At 36.1% G+C, this 17,228-nt stretch overlaps 1 protein-coding gene across 2 annotated transcripts in view; it reads right to left on the reverse strand.

Annotated features, from left to right (window-relative positions):
* Atm (ATM serine/threonine kinase) overlaps positions 1–17,228 on the reverse strand; it is a 103,213-nt gene that overhangs the window by 78,499 nt on the left and 7,486 nt on the right. Inside the window, exons 5-12 of one of the 2 annotated variants that reach the window (XM_026779117.1) lie at positions 15,124–15,288; positions 12,171–12,336; positions 9,660–9,898; positions 7,661–7,824; positions 6,190–6,356; positions 3,422–3,793; positions 2,636–2,830; positions 1,192–1,287 (exon numbers count right to left, since the gene is read on the reverse strand). In XM_026779117.1, coding sequence (XP_026634918.1) covers positions 1,192–1,287; positions 2,636–2,830; positions 3,422–3,793; positions 6,190–6,356; positions 7,661–7,824; positions 9,660–9,898; positions 12,171–12,336; positions 15,124–15,288 — 1,564 coding nt within the window. Of the gene's footprint in view, positions 1–1,191; positions 1,288–2,635; positions 2,831–3,421; positions 3,794–6,189; positions 6,357–7,660; positions 7,825–9,659; positions 9,899–12,170; positions 12,337–15,112; positions 15,289–17,228 lie in introns of those variants that run through there. The other variant, XM_026779118.1, reaches the window with a different exon arrangement.

Raw genomic sequence — 17,228 nt, forward strand, 5'->3', positions numbered from 1 at the left:
AGCATTGCCTGCTCTTCCAAAGGTCCTGAGTTCAATTCCCGGCAACCACATGGTGGCTCACAACCATCTGTTATGAGGTCTGGTGCCCTCTTCTGGCCTGCCGACATACACACAGACAGAATATTGTATACATAATAAATAAATAAATATCTAAAAAAAAAATCAAGAAAGTACTTGCAGCATTCAAAGACTGCTCATACAATTCATGAATTATTCTGCCAAATGTTTCTCTTCTACGGGCAAATTAAATTCACATTGAAAAATGTCATCATTCTGTAGCAAACTTTACTCACAAAAATATAGAAGCTACAATTTAAATGACAAATTCAGAGAACTTTTTAGACAATTAACACTAGATAACTGAATGTAATAAAAAACATTGCCTTCTTTTTAGTGCCAAAATGCATGATTTCTCATTCATTTAATGCCTTTGAGAGACTGGGTATCTTTACATCACTGAGTTATTTTCAGTCACAATGACAAAATTAAGTCTTTAAATCAATCAACTAAAAACAAGGTTTTAGATATTTTTAATTTAATTGTAATTAGGGTTGATTGATTCTAGTTACACGGCTCAGGATGGTCTTAACTTCTGATTTCAAGATACTCTTGCCTCTGTCTCAGTGTTGGGACCACAGGAGATCATTGAGATCATTATATCCAACTCTCACCAAGATGTTTTCTTTGGGTTTTTGTTTTGTTTTGTTGCCTCCCCACCATCCACTTAGCTAGTTAGGTTGAGAGAGAGTTTGTGTGTGTGTGGCACATGCATGCCACAGATGTATGTGTGAAGCCAGAGTCAGTTCAGTTCTAACTTTTAGCATGTCAGTCCCAGGGATTGAACTCAGGTTGTTAGGTTTGTACTTATTTTTAATAATTTATTTTTGTTTTATGTGTATTGGCGTTTTACTTGTACGTTTGTCTGTATGAAGGTGTGTCAGATCTTGGAGTTACAGACAATTTTTAGCTGCCATGTGGATGCTGAGAATTGAACCTGGGTCCTCTGGCTGCTCTGCTCTCTGATCTTCAGGCAAATTTTATTTATTAAAACACAAATAATATACCACTATAATTTTTTCTTTAATCAGATCAACTTAGATCATAATTAGTAATAAACTTCCACACAGTCAGAATTATCTGTTTAATTAATACTATATCTTAAAACATCACATATTTTCTTATATAACATACCATTCTGGCACACTCTGAAAACACTTCATTGCAGCTCGTGAGTTTTTCATAGTGAGACTTACAAGAATTTTCTCCAGTACAAGATGAGGAAAATTACTAAAAAAAAAAAAAAAAAAAGCTTTACTTAAAAGATCATATTCTATGTGTTTAAAGCTACAAATTATGACCCCCTAGAACTCAGATCCCAAACTAAAAATGCTTTCATCTGTCCTAAATCTCTTAGTATTTGAAAGATTTATTAAAGAGGTTGGAACAATACTACTATAGTTTCCAGCACTACTAAAAATAAGCTATATATAATTTTAAAAGTAGGATTTTAAAAAATTATTTATTTAATATTCTTATTTTTATGTGTATGGGTGTTTTTCCCACATCAATGTCTGTACATGTGTGCCTGGTGCCCACTAGGCCAGCAGGCGGTGTAAGTTTCTGGGACTGGAGTTACAGACAATTGTGAGCAGGCACGTCAGTGCTAAGAATCATACCCTGGTCCTCTGGAAGAACAGCCATGTGCTGTTTAATTGCTTGAGTTATTTTTCGAGCACTCCTTCCCCCAATACTATTTCTGAGATAAAAGATTATAAACTAAGTTCTACCCTCTGGGGGAAAGGTAAACCAGGGCCCATAATAGGGCTTAAGTTCTACTTTGTTTTTCTTATCACTCAGGTAATGAATTTCACCAGAAAACACCCATTCTGATCACGGAATAAGAACAAGGTAAGGGAATTGCTCAGAAGGTCACAAAGAAATACTCCAGACCAGGTGTGGTAGCACTTGCCTTTAATTCTATCACTGAGAAAGCAGAGGAAAGAGAATCCCTACCAGAGGCCAGCTTCGTCTATATACTGAGTTCCAATCCAAACCACCCAGTTACATGGCGAGACCCTGTCTCAAAAACATGAGCCAAAAAAGAAAAAGAAAAAAAAAAAAAAGAACAGGTATAATTTATAAGGGAGAAAGACATTCTGATGTCGTACTATGGAATGGGTGATCATAATAATTTACTGTATATTTTCTAAATAAGTCAAGTCATAGTTTTCAATGTGTTCCTAATATATAAATTACAATTATTTGAAAAGATAGTATGTTTACCCTTATTTAAACATTTTATAATGTATACAAGTATCAAAATATTAAATGATATACCACAATTATGAATGTTTATAAATATTCTAAATTTTTTAACAAGAATTATGTGTCTATCCTTCAGGACCATCTCCCATATCCTACAGTGATGTAATCTTTTATTTTAGAAATGATCAAGCACAAAGATACAGGTAACTTCAGTATTTTAGACATAACTCCAGGAAATTCTGCATTATGATTATAAAATTAAACTATCTGATATTAAATATGTAGACTGAGCCTTATAAAATTAAACAAGTAGACATGTACAGACAAAACAAAACGAGAATCCAGGAGCATTCCAATAAATTACCATTACCTCTGAAGAATCGGGGGCGGTTCTGTGCTGACTTCTAAGTCATCCTCTAACTGGTAGAATAAGAGCCATCTCATTATTGACTCCTTTATAGAGGAACTTTTATTTACTTCACACATACTTTGCTCTGTTCCCAATTTCATTGCATCCGGAACTACACAGATAGTAAGTGCCATAGTCAAGCAGCATACTGAAGGACTATAAAGAAACACAAGACAACGTTTAGAAACAAGCTCTCTGAGGAGCAGAAGCCTTACCTACTTATCCTGCTTTCCACTGAGCCTCTCAAGCTCGGAGCAATACAAGGTACATTTTGTTAAAAGGTTACATTTGAGAAAACTCTTGATTTTTCTGTCTGTCCAATAAAAATATACACAACTACAAAAATGTTTATGAATAGTGAATAATTATTATTTATAGGTAAAAGATTTAAACTTTATAATCCTTCAAAGAAAACTGGCCTAAAAAAATAAAAAGGTTGAACACAATGATTCATATCTTTAATCCAGGCAGTTGGGAAGCAGAGGCAAGCAGATGGCAGATATCTCTAAAGTCTGAGGATAGCCAATTCTAGAAGTGGAGGAAATTAGGGCCACACAGTAACCCTATCTGCAAAAAAACAAAACAAAAAACTAAATTGGCCTAAAAAAAAAAACCTCTGTATTATTAAGCATTTGGGTCCAAACAAAAGTACCCAAAACAAAACCTAATATATCTTCTACTGAAGTAACAAACTACAAAAGGAATCCACTTATGTCCACATGTAAAATCAAATATAATGCAACCTACCTTGAAGGTTTACAGGCTGAGCCAGTAAATAACTTCCAGAATTCTCTGTCGAGTTCAATTAAACTACCTTGAATAATGGCCCCAAGTAAACCAAAGTTTTCATTCTGTGTATGTTCAGAAGTTATACCACGAAAGGCAATAGACCAAATTTTAATCCACAGTTTCAATAAATCTGACTTTTGAGAGCTTTCTAGGTTTGATTTCTTGCCTTGACATAAGGCAACTTCCATCAGGCATCGCAACACATATGGTGTGCGTTCTCCACGCCGCTGTTGAGGGAGAAGCTGGTACAGTATTAGTAGTAATGGCGACAGCTCACAGTTTGGTAAACTGGATGGATACTTTGATATTAATTGGGTTGTAATCTGTAGCCTGAAAGAAAAAAAAAAAGAATTAATCTGAAATTTTTTTCAATCCCATTAACAACCTAAAGGAAACAAATATACAAATTATATACCCACTGGGCAGTTGTAGCACATGCCTTTAATCCCAGCACTCAGGAGGAAGAGGCAGGCGGATCTCTGTGAGTTAGATGCCAACCTGGTCTACAAGAGTTAGTTCCAGGACAGGCTCTAAAGCAACACAGGGAAACCCTGTCTTGAAAAAAAAACAAAGAAGCGAAAAACAAAAATTACATACCTTTATGTATCCTAACTAAAGTATCATCTTCACTCTTTCCCATAGTGCTTTCAAAATAGAATAACTTGATATTTACTAGGCCCTGCTGCCAATTACAGAAGGAAGAAAGAAGTACAACTCTGGCTGTTCCATTGGAACCTCCAGCTCACTCCTGCTTCATCTGAAAGCCCCATTCCTAGCTCTTTCTCAGAGAATCTTCAAGAAATGAAAGGCACCAAAAAGCCCAGTTTTGCACTCTTGGCTGCTACAGCAGCTCCTCCCCTGAAATTGTCAGCTCTTCTAAAGTCCAAAGTTCCTGCCTAAAGTAGTCTGTTTTTGACCATACTTGGACATAAGACCAGCTTGTGGTGGACACGTCCTCACTCCTTGCCTACAACCTATATAAGCTCCCTGCTTTAGTTCAGGTAGATATATGACTTCTCCTGCCTCTATCTTGGGGGGCTGGAGAAATCATCTAGAATTTGCCTTGCTCAACTAAACCTGTTCTTTTACTCTTTCAGTTTGGTTTGATCCGGTTTACTGTATGCCTGGAGAAACGTATTATCAGAATACAAAAAAACCTATTACTGGCTAGCTAGATCTTTTTTTAAAAAAATATTTATTTATTTATTATGTATACAATATTCTGTCTGCAGGCCAGAAGAGGGCACCAAACCCCCTTATAGATAGTTGTGAGCTACCATGTGGTTGCTGGGAATTGAACTCATGACCTTTGAAAAAGCAGGCAATGCTCTTAACCACTGAGCCATCTCTCTAGCCCCTGGCTAGCTAGGTCTTTACATAAAACCTCAAAAAAAAAAAAAAAAAAAAAAGAGAGAGAGAGAAAAGAAAAAAAACTAAATTTCTGATCTTTAGTCACCAAAATTATTCTATGTTAAAAAAAAACCTAAACATTTCTAAACATTTGTTCTTTGAAACCAATTTATTATTCAACACAATGTGTTGTCTATTCTCTAGAACAGTGATTCTCAATCTGGGAGTTTAACAACCCTTTCACAGGGGTCATAGTCATAGACCAGATATCCTGCATATCAGATATTTACATTATGATTTAGAAGAGTAGCACAATTACAGTTTTGAAGCAGTAACTAAAATAATTTTATGGTTGAAGTTACTACAACATGAGACACTATATTAAAGGGTGGCAGCATTAGGAAGGTTGAGAACCACTGGTCTAGAAAGAGTGCTGCTCAAAACCAAGAATCCTGTATTGTTCGTTGCTGCATGTCTAAAGTATGACACATAAAAGTCATTCAGTAATTCTTATTTTGTTTGTTTTTGCTTTTCGAGACAGGGTTTGTCTGTGTAGCCCTGGCTGTCCTTGAACTCAGGGAGAGATCTGCCTGTCTCTGCCAAGTGCTGGGATTAAATGTGTGCATCACCATCGCAGAGCTAGTAATTCTTGATTAAATAAAGAATCTAAAGTAGAACTGTCAGGTATATAAATATAAAGTTAAGCAATAAGTAACAAAGTCTATATAGTTTTCCTCACAACTCAATTACATCTAAGTATTCCAGCAATGTGGTGAAAACTACACAAAAACCCTGCAATTTCTAAGTGTCTTTAGGGACTCTGCTTAACATTTCTAGAGCTGGTCCCTTTCAGCAAAGTGGAAGAGGCCTAACTAGATATAGTCTAATGATCCTTATCAGAGCTAATCTGTGATTCTAAAATTGGGCACATTTAAATACGCATGAATGAAAATAAAAAGAGGAAGAAGAAAAAAAAACAAAAACAAACCCTACTATGACAAAGATCAAAATTACCCTATGATTCCTTAATGTTCTTTAATTCACTGCTAATCCAATCTACATGAAGGTACTTTGCACTGGGGGCGGGGGGGGGAGTCTTCTTAATGAGGTTTATAACTCAGTAAACCCCGAGGGCAGAAAGTACAGACTGCCTAGCACACCCAGGCCCCTCTTCCCTGCTATGTCTATGCACCTAAGAAGGTAGTCTTCTCTAGTGCAGCAGATGAGCCTTTAGTGGTTAGCTCAATATGCTACAGCAATCACATTTTGTTACTACTAGCTGGTTTGGGAGTAGACAAATGACAGCTCTGGTCAGTGGACACTTTCTGGGAAAAATACAATTAAATGACATTGAATGAGAAAAATAAACACTTTACCAAGGCACAATATCAAAATCATTTTGTGACTTCTGAAGATGATCTTTTATCACTTCCCAGCCTACTTCTATTTTCCTTTTCTTACAAGGCACACTGTAATCAGTGGATTCTCTTTGTGTAGTATAAGACTGAGAAATCTCCACGGATCTGGTATCTGCATTAAAAAGCTGCAAAAAAAAAAAAAAAAAAAAAAAAAAAAGAAGAAGAAGAAGAAAAAAACCCCACATTTTTATTGCTACAATTGCAATTTTCTAGTAAAACATTGGGGGAAATCTTTCTCAAATGAAGATACAGGAACTCATAATGATTAACAAGTTATAGAAATATATAAACATATTAAGAGAAAAATCTTAGCAAATATTTGCATGTAGGTAGCATTATTTCCTGGGGATATTTACCAAAACTGCAAAAAGTGTATTTTCAACAGGATTAAAACTTAAATTTCCAGGCTGGAAAGATGGCTCAGCAGTTAAAAGCACTGATTGTTCTTCCAGAGGACTCAGGTTCAATTCCCAGCACCCACAGGGCAGGTAACAACTGTCTGTAACTTCCAGATATGACACCCTCACAGACATACATGAAGGCAAAACACCAATGCAAATAAAATAAAAAGAAATTTAAATTTGGCCAGGTGGCGGCGGCGAATGCCTTTAATCCAACACTTGGAAAGCAGAGGCAGGTGGATCTCTGTGAGCTCAAGGCCAGCCTGGTCCTTAGAGTCCAAGATAGCCAGGACAGAAACTCTGTCTCAGGGGGGAAAAAATAAATTTAAATTTAACATTAACATTTAAGAGAGCAAAACTACCACCAGGTAATCAACAAAATCCGTATGAAGAAGAGTTTTACTTAAGACACACAGTAGGGTATCAACTGATGAATGGTTAAGCAAAATGTACTATACACATATAATTATTGTTCCATTATAAGGAATAAAATAGTAATTTATATTGCCCAGTGGGAAATACTACATGATGTAAAGGAAGCCAGGCACAAAAGCCCACATACATATGACTCTATTTTTATAAAATATCCAAAACAGACGAACCATTCAGATATTAGAAGTAGCTTAGTAGCTAAGAGAAACAAATAAACCTAACTGAAAGCTAGGGGGTCTGAAGTTTCTTTTGAGATAACAGAAAGACTCTGGAATTAGATTTTGGTGATAGTCTTAGAACAAACTAAGAATAATTACTATTGTAAATATCAGTGAATTTTATGCTACATGAATTCTAATTTAACTTTTTAATTAAGGTATATTCACCTTCCCTGTATGATTGTCACCACTAGCTCCAGACATATGTTCAAAAGAGTTATCTTTCAATTATAAGGGTTAATTTCAAATACACATAACTTGAAAATAATTTTTTATGTATAGAATAATTTTATAGGCTTCTTGTGATCATGGAAGGTATAAAAGCACAGCAGAAAGAAAATTAACAGGAAACTTCAAATGTGACAACAGCTACTATACCTGGTGACAGATATCTGCCATCAAGTCAATCAAATTTTCCTTGACTGCAATATTACGAGATCCTGAAGAGTATTTCCCTCTACTTCCTATGTGACTTATTTCATTCACCAGCAGGTCATATAAGTTGTACAAGATACTTTTCCACTTTGCTGATTCATAGGCACCTGTAATTCAGAAACAGGTATTTATATACAAACCCATCTGCACTGCCAGCTCTCACATCAACATCACATCCAGTCCAGCGTCTCTTCAGTACTAATGCCTCTTGGGCCATAGCTTTGAAAACTCTACTCCCTAAGGGTTCACTTCATAATTAGGTAACTGTGGTTGTTATTAATGTCTTTACATTCTCATCAAAATCTTCCCTTTTTGTATGATGTCCCCTAAGGAAGATAATATGCCCTCTTCCACATGAGTAACAGTTTCTATTTATGGGGGGAGGGGTGAGTTTTGAAACAGGGTTTCTCTGTGTAATAGATCTGGCTGTGCTGGAATTTGCTTTGTAGACCAGGCTGGCCTCAAATTCAGAGATCTGCCTACCTCTGCCTCCTGAGTGGTGGGATTAAAGGAGTGCGCCACCACTGCCTAGCTTTCTGTTTAATTGTTATTAGTGTTAACAGGAAACTATTACTAGCTTCTTCAACAAGTACATATATGATGCCATCCGTTTATGGTGGTTATCACACCATTCAAGTCATACTCCAGTTAACTTAAGTCTCTCTTAAAATGCTGACCTGAAGTCTGCAAAGTCTGGTGAACATAATTCTCCAACTGTCTAATTCTCATGGAAAAATACAGGGTTATTAATTCTCACAGACAGTATACCATAAAAATAAATTATTGGAGGATAAAACCATGTGAATTTTCTGGCAGCCTGATCATCCTGTCAAATTTCCACCATAAATATGCAGTTAACTAACATTTGATACCACTTGTTAACCAACCTGATTTTTTTTTTATCCTGGTTAGAACAGGGTAAAAGACAAAGAACTAGGAAGTCACATCGTTTCATGGGCTACAGAAATCTAAGAGCTGATACATATGGAATAGAAAGTGGCTACAACGGCTATCTTCCATTCTAGGTGTTGTTATTGATGTGGCAGTCATCTTAACAAAAATTATCACTATTAGCCACAATGAACTAGTATAAGGCTAGTGTAAGCCCAAAGGCAATTACAGATAGTCATGATGGAGTTCTTTTAAGTCAGCTGTCATTCACTCTAATTCCAAAAGACTGAAGAGCAATACTTGGTTTAAAAAAAATAAGGAAAGGGCTGGAGAAATGGCTCAGCAGTTGAGAGTACTGACTACTCTTCAAGAGGTCGTGCGTTCAATTCCCAGCAACCACGTGGTGGCTCACAACCACCTATAATGAGATCTGGTGCCCTCTTCTGGCCTACAGGCAGGATTCTGTATCAATCAATCAATCAATCAATCAATCTTTAAAAAAAATAAATAAGGAAAACAATCAGGAAGAAAATTAAACCAATGTTTTACTGTTGCTGTTTTCATTCTCCAGAAAAGGTGTAACTAAAGGCACAAGGTGCAGTCATTGTCCCGTTTAACCTTACATCTCTTTGCAAAGTCTTAAGTACAAAACCTCTTTAGAAACTGAATAATTGGATTGCCTGTTTTCAATTTAGCTTTCTTATTTTCTATTAGGAAAAAGAAGCAACATGTAGATAAACGAGTTCCTGCATTTTCTAAACCTCTTTGCTCCACAGCGTGTGTCACCTCTTAACACTGAAGAGGGATAAATGGCTTTTAGAGAAATAGGCAATATCTCATATTTGGTTGCATCATACTTTAGTGAACAATAGAAAGGCAAGATATAATTTACTACCACTAATTCAAATTCAAGAAAATGTATAAAACAGTCTCAAGACTAATTACACTATTAATCAGAGACACTTCATTCATCTACAGAATATTAATGTCATGCTTAGGCCTCTTACATTTTAATGAAGCGTTTTCAAACCAGAAAAACTTCCTGTTATACCTTTTTCAGGGGCTTTAGCTCCTTGTGGATGATGGATATAAATCTGCAGTTGAATTAGTTCAATAATTACTTCTTTTAAAGAATCATTAAGTCTATGTTGAGTCCAAATATACAGTAAGGTAGGAAGAATTTCATCTCCTACTTCACACACACGTTTCCGGAAGTTGACAGCCAAAGTCTTGAGGAAAATGACAAGGGCTGCTAAGATATGACTGAAGCCAGGAGAGCTCTTCTCTTGTCTGCAACAGAAGACAAAGTCAACTCAGTGTAATTTTCAAACAGTATCATATCTTGGGTTCAAATTTCTTTGGAAAACAAACAAAAACCAAACACAACAGCACTAACCTGCTGTGGAATATTACTTTAACCATGTAAAGGTGTGTTGCATTTATTTATGCTGCATTTGTTTAATGAGGTAAAGATGTGGTGCTTTGTCTGCCTACGGCACCTGATTGATCTAATAAAAAGCTGAAGGGCCAATAGCAAGGCAGTAGAGGAATAAACAGGGTGGGCAGGCAGAGAGAAAAAGAGAAGGATCTATTCTTGAAAAAAGAGGACAAGGGAGAAAGAGAGGGACAGCCCCAAGGCCAGTCAACCACGCAGCCAGACAGGGAAGAAGCAGGAAAAGCAAAACATATAGAATGAAAGAAAGGTAAAAAGCCCTGAGGCAAAATGTGGAAGAAAAGCAGGTGAAAATAAGTTTTAAGAGCTAGTGGGACAAGCCTAAGATAAGACTGAGCATTCATACATGATATTAACTTTCTGTGTCTTGATTTGGGAGCTGTTTGGCCATCCAAGAAAGCCTGTTACACTAACCCGTAACAAAAACATATTCTTCTCACTTGGGGTCAAGAAAATTGTTGCTAAATCTCTCTACTACTAAAGCACTGTCTTAAAACACACACAACTGATTTGTATACCTACAATTCACACGTTTAACATAAACTAGAAAATGTCATAGAGATGTGTACCAATGTTTCCAAAATATTGTATTATTCTCATTATACCACATCTATCCTTAAAATGGAATTACTTAAGTGATATTCAACTTCCCTAAAATAGTTTATTACCTTATTCTCAATATACTTCATCTATCCTTAAAATGAAGAGAATTACTTAAGATACTCAACTTTCCTTATTATCATATGAAAAAAGACCCCAAGGCTCACATTTAGTGTGTATTAAGGAAATTTGTATCTGATCCTTGGAGAAACAGCTGGTTCTGAGTGAATGGTACTTCTGAGACAGTATTTTACCCTCTCACTGATGCAATGAGTTATCTTTTCTCCAAACTGTTGATAGCCTTTCCTGTTTCTATAGAACCACTTTATCGCACTGTGGTTTGGCTTTCAGGTCTTGGACAGCTAATGAAGTTAAATGTATTCATTATAAATTCACTGATTGCATAATTATCTTTCTTTTCTCATCTATTTTCTTATGATACAGACCAAGGTGGCTGTAAACTTAAAATCATCCTATACAGAGTCTCCAAAGAACAGAAAATTACAGAAGTACACCCCTACACCTAGCACTTTGCCTACCTTTTATAAGAGTAATAATAAACCAATTTTAATTCTTTGGAGAATTTCATACAATATGTCTTGATCAAATTCATCCCAATCTTATCTCCTAATGATATGGTTTTGTTATTCGGTTTCCTGATGTTGTCATATAATCTGGCTGTTAAGTCTTTAATAAGATAAACAGTATGCAAAAGCCCCTTCCATTTGCAAAGCTATCTCTTCACTCTTCTCAGTATTTTCTTTCTGTTAAAAAGCTGCAGTTAATGTGATTTTATTTATCCCTTTTTTGCTTTTGTGTTTTTGTAGGGTATCCCAAAAGATCACTGTGTTTATCTTAAGAAATAATTTAGTGTGTGTAGAGAGAGACACACACACACACACACACACACAAGCATGAAGATCTCTAAAGGAAGATGCTGGGTGTCCCAACTGTTCTCCACATCATTACCTTGAAAGAGGATCTCTCACTCACTTGAAGAGTTTGCCATTTTGGAGGAAGGCTGGTGGTCATCAAGTCCTAATGATTCTGTCTCTGTGCTGAATTTAAAACTTGTCACACTACACTGAGCTGTTTTATGTGGTGGGGGAGGTGGCTTGGTGAATACAAACATTTGGTGTGTCCCTTCTATCAGTATCTTCAAGTGTTTCATCTGTTTGCTTTCTAAGTTTCTAAGTTACAAATAAAGCTTTGGTCTATTTTAAGGTTTTAGGTTTGTTTTTGTTTTTCATGTAGGATGTGAAATAGAGGTCAAGTGCATATAAAAAATGAAATACCACATTTGAATTCTATGTTCAAGAAAATAGAAATATCCTGATTTGATCATTACATACTGTATATCTATTACCATATTTTACATCACAAATCTGAGCAACCGAAATAACCACTGTTTAAAAGGTAGTATATTTTAGCCACTATATCTAAAACATGGTGATGGCAAGAAGATCTAACACGGTTTGGTACAATATGAAAACACAGTGATTAGATTACCTTGCATACTGAACAGCCTTGGAAAAAAAATCTAAAAACTGTGAAGGTAATCCGTCAGTCTGTGAACAGCATCCTCCAGTGACAGAATGAATTATTCTAGCCACTAAAACTCTATTCATCTCTTGTGACGGTCTGAGATACAGCTTGAAGTACACAGAAAACAATTCTAAAAATTGGGAGAGAAAAGTATTAGCTAATTATTTTAAAGTATATTCAATATCACAATTCAACTTAAGTATGCCATAATTCTCCATAGGCAAGAGCATTAAAGATTACCTGAATTTAACAAATACTCCATCAATGTTTAGATATTGTACTTAAAATAGGAACATAAGTAACAGGTGTGTGGTAATCTGTTTTAACAACTAAACCTCAGATAAGCTACCTAACTTCTCCATGCCCACACTCCTTTATCTAGGTTTAACAAAGTCTTTGACAGAGTTTTGGTGTCCTATCAACGATGTTCTTTAAATATATTACCATTTATGAATGGCCTTGTGTTACTCTCACTGTAATTACAATCACTCTGCTTGTAATTAACCAACAGTATAAAAGTTTCATGCTTTTTGTCAAAGGATATGAGCTTCTTACTCAAAGAAAAAGAAAAGTTTACTCCTCACAGCAGTAACAGCAGGCAGAATACTTCCATCTCTGCATTAGTTTCCCAAACCTCAATAGCATCAGGAAGAGGAACATCTGATCCACATGAAAATAGCACTTTTATAAACAAATGGGTTAAAAGCAAAACCATTCTTTGTATGAAGGAAGCCACTGACTCTACCTCCCAAGTTATTCACTATACAATCAATACACCCTTAAAAAATAGTAGTCTGGACAAAAAAAAAAAAAAAAAAGCAGCCAATATCTCTGTCAGAGACATGCAGAAAAGTAAAATCAACTGAGAAATGGATAGATGGCTTAAAATTGGGTATCGGACAAGATATAAGGCCAATATAAATAATTTAAATATAATATTGCAATAAAGTATTTCAATCAAACTTCAAAATAAGAGTTGATAGAATTATATCAATTATGCCAACATATTTTTATTGCATGAAATAGCTACTCAATGGTAAAAACGCTTCTACATATAGAAGAGTTATTCTTTTAAATAATTTTCTTTTTTATTGACAGATTAGGTGAGATGAAATATCAAAAGACAAAACTGTAACTGCTTCTCATTAAAGCACAGACTTCAAGACACACGTTACTTGGAAATGATTCAAATGATCACAGAATCCATCATGCTCTGCTAGAGGGGATATAAAGGATGGCAAAGACATTTCTAGACATCTCAGAAGAGCAGAATCCTTCTTCTTCAAAAGGAGTGATATATACATATTCAGATGTATATAATTTCTCCATGAATCCAGTAACAAAAAAAATCAAAGTAGATAGTAAAATTACATATGAGAAATAAGTTTCTGAAGTTGAAACCAAACCTCAAATATTATCAAGTGTAAATTTCTTGAGACATTATACATGAGTAATCCTGTCACTTGCAAATGGAACTAAATGATATAAACCTTTCAGACCTGCTATTTTTGCTTAGCAGCCTGGACTACAATACAATGCTGAAATGCTGTACAAACGGGCTTGACTCTGGTAAGGCCTCAAGTCGCATAGCATCACAATGGTAGGAGAACTTATATGATCAGTGATTTGGAATCAGGGTTTAATATCTTTCTCAAGTGCTAAAACAAGGATATCAGAAATAAAAAAAAAACAATCATTACCACATCACTGAACAATCTGGAAATAGAAATTAAAAAATAGCACTTTGCATGTCAAGTAAGTCAATGGGTAAGATATTCTTTTTTTTTTATTTTTAATTCTTTTTTTTTATTGAGAAAAGGAAAAAAAAACCAAGTTTCCACCCTCCCAGCCTCCCATTTCCCTCCCCTTCCTCCCACCCTTCTCCCCCTCCCCCCACTCTTCTCCCCCTCCCTCTCCAGTCCAATGGGCAGTCAGGGTTCCCTGCCCTGTGGTAAGTCCTAGGTCCTCCCCCCTCCGTCCATATTTAGGAAGGTGAACATCCAAACTGGCTAGGCTCCCACAAAGCCAAATTCTAATGCATTTGATTTTCATTGCCTGGTCAGTTACCTAATATCTCTGCCCAATCCAATAAATACTTATACACTTCATCCTTTCTGTATCATTTAAAGTGTCCACCATCCACCACATCCCTTTGAACTCAGAACACTTGATTTCCTTTTTTCTTTTTCTTTTTTTTTTTCTTTTCTTTTTTTGGTTTTTTGTTGAGACAGGGTTTCTCTGTGTAACAGCCCTAGCTGTCCTGAAATTCACTCTGTAGACCAGGCTGGCCTTCCCGAGTGGTAGTATTAAAGGTATGCACCTCCACCGCCCAGGCAGAACTCTAGCTTTCAACTTCTGTAACATCTCTTCCTCTTTTGGTTTTCTTTCTCCATTTATGGTCCAGTTGAGATGTCACTGTTGTGTGTACACATTGTATGTGCACGTATGTGTATTGAAACAAATGGCATGGTAATTTTTAGTTGACTGGACTTTATTCAATCATTGGATTGCTGAATAGTTAAAAACAGAGCAGTAATCTTTGAAATCTGCAATTCCAGTTCTGACAGTAAGCATCTACTATAAACTATACATGACTTCATAATTTTAAAAGTATATTATAAATAAAATTTGAGAACTGAACATGGTAGTGTATACCTATAATCCTAGCTCTTGAGAGACCAAGGCAGGAGGATTGCAAGTTAAAGGCCAGAACAGGATATGTAGCCAGATGTTATCTTTTTTTTTTCTTTTTTTTAAGATGTTATCTTGAAGAAGAAAAGAATTAAGGAAGTGATACTGTAATGATATAATTTCATCAATGTAATGTTAAACTGTGAGTCATGTGTAGGTTGTATAATGCTTTTACTATTAAAATTTCATCTTATAAGAGAAAATAATGACAGCCTTCAAAACATACCTAGCCACTGTTGCTGAGATATTTCACACCAGTATTTCCTCACAGAAAGAATGTCTTTGAGTAGTATGTTGCTACAATCAGATCCATAAGTTGCTCCATTAGATGAATCTTTCACTGTATCCATGACATAATTCAAGAGGTCTTGACATTTTAGCCTGGGTGCTCCTATTTAAAAATAAAATGAAAAGGTAAAAACATAAAGATATTAAAAATAAAAAATCCTTGGAATGCCAACTTTTTAAAATGATTCCATTCATGAAATTGCTCTCAATTCACTTTCTCCTATAACAGGGATTAGTAAATTCTATAGTCCCTGAGTAAAATTCAACTGGTTGGCTATTTTGTTAAAAAAAATTTACTGGAACACAAGCATGTTCATGCATTTACTACTATAAATGACAAGAAATGAGTACAGATATATGGCCCAGAAAGTTAAAACAAAATTTTTTTTCTATAAGGTCCCACTGAAGATTAAATTTGACAATTCATAAAGATACAGCAAAAATAAAGATTAATTCTTATACTTAACGATTCACAATTCCTGGCATTAGACTTAAAAGGATTATAAATATCTGAGCATATTTATGAATAAATTTATTAAAATAATCTTGGATTATTCTAACTAGAAATAGCCTATTTACTCTAAAAAGCACGGTGACTTTCATGGAATCTAACAGCATACAAGTGACACACACATAGAAAAGGCTGAATTCTTAGCAACACATTTTAGATTCTAAAAATTCAGTGCTAACAAGACAAATATTCCTTTAAAACGGGCACTTAAAGCAGACACCTTTTCTAAAATTTTATTATTTATATTTGTACGGGTGTTTTGCCTGTATGTATGTATGTATGAACCACATGCATGCAGTGCCAGAGGCCAGAAGATGACATCAGATCCCCTAGAATTGGAGCTATAGGTGGTTGGGAGCTCCCATGTGGGTAAATCCAAGTCTTCTGGAAAAGTAGCCAATGCTCTTAACCAGAATCATCTTTCCCACATCTAGATGTATAATCTCAAGGGTCACAAAATTACATTTAAAAACAATTTGAACAAGACACAGTATTATACACCAATAATCTCAGTGGCCCCAGGTAAAGGCATGATTAGGAAGGAAGGTCAAGGTGTTATTCTTGACTACACAGTAAGTTTAAGAACACTCTCTCCAACATAAGCTGTCATCAGTGCTTTTGATCTTAGCCATTCTGACAGGTGTAAGTTGGTATTTCACAGTTATTTTAATTTGCATTTCCCTGATGACTAAGGATGCTGAACAATTCTTTAAGTGTATTTCAGCCATTTGAGATTTTTCTGTTGGGAATTCTCTGCTTAGAGCTGTACTCCATTTTTATTTGGTATTTAGATGACCCAGCTAAGACTCCTAGCAATAGTGGCGAGAATGCCTGAACACCATGGCCATCTACTGAAATCAGACTGGTAACTTCACTAATTGTCATCAGAGAGCCTTTATCCAGTAACTGATAGAAGCAGATGCAGAGATCCACAGCCAAGCACAGGGCCAAGCTCTGGGAGTCCTCCTGAAGAAAGGGAAAGAGGAGATCGTATGAGTCAGAGGGGTCAAGGTCATGATGGGGGAACCCACAGAGACAATTAACCTGAGTTTATGAGAGCACATGGACTCTGGACCAACAGTTAGGGAGCCTGCACGGGACCAGCCTAAGCCCTCTGCATGTGTGTGACAGTTGTGTAGCCTGATTTGTTCATAAGGCTCCCAGCAGTGAGGACCTGTCCCTGGCGCTTAGCTGGCTTTTGGGAACCTGTTGCTGGATTAACTCACAGCCTTGATGCAGGGGGAGGACCTTGGTCCGACCTCGACTTGATGTGCCAAGCTTTATTCAAGCCGCTGGAGGCCTGCCCCTTTCTGAATGGAGGAGAAGGACTGGATGAAAAGGGGATAAATGAGAGTTGTGGAGGAAACGGGAAAAGAGGGAGAGAAAACTGGTTGGTATGTAAAATAAATGAAAACAATGTTAATTAAAAAAAAAAAGTTTAGCCAGGCGGTGGTGGCGCACGCCTTTAATCCCAGCACTCGGGAGGCAGAGGCAGGCGGATCTCTGTGAGTTCGAGACCAGCCTGGTCTACA

Source organism: Microtus ochrogaster, chromosome 5 (assembly GCF_000317375.1).
Source record: "Microtus ochrogaster isolate Prairie Vole_2 chromosome 5, MicOch1.0, whole genome shotgun sequence".
Classification (NCBI taxonomy): Eukaryota; Metazoa; Chordata; class Mammalia; order Rodentia; family Cricetidae; genus Microtus; species Microtus ochrogaster.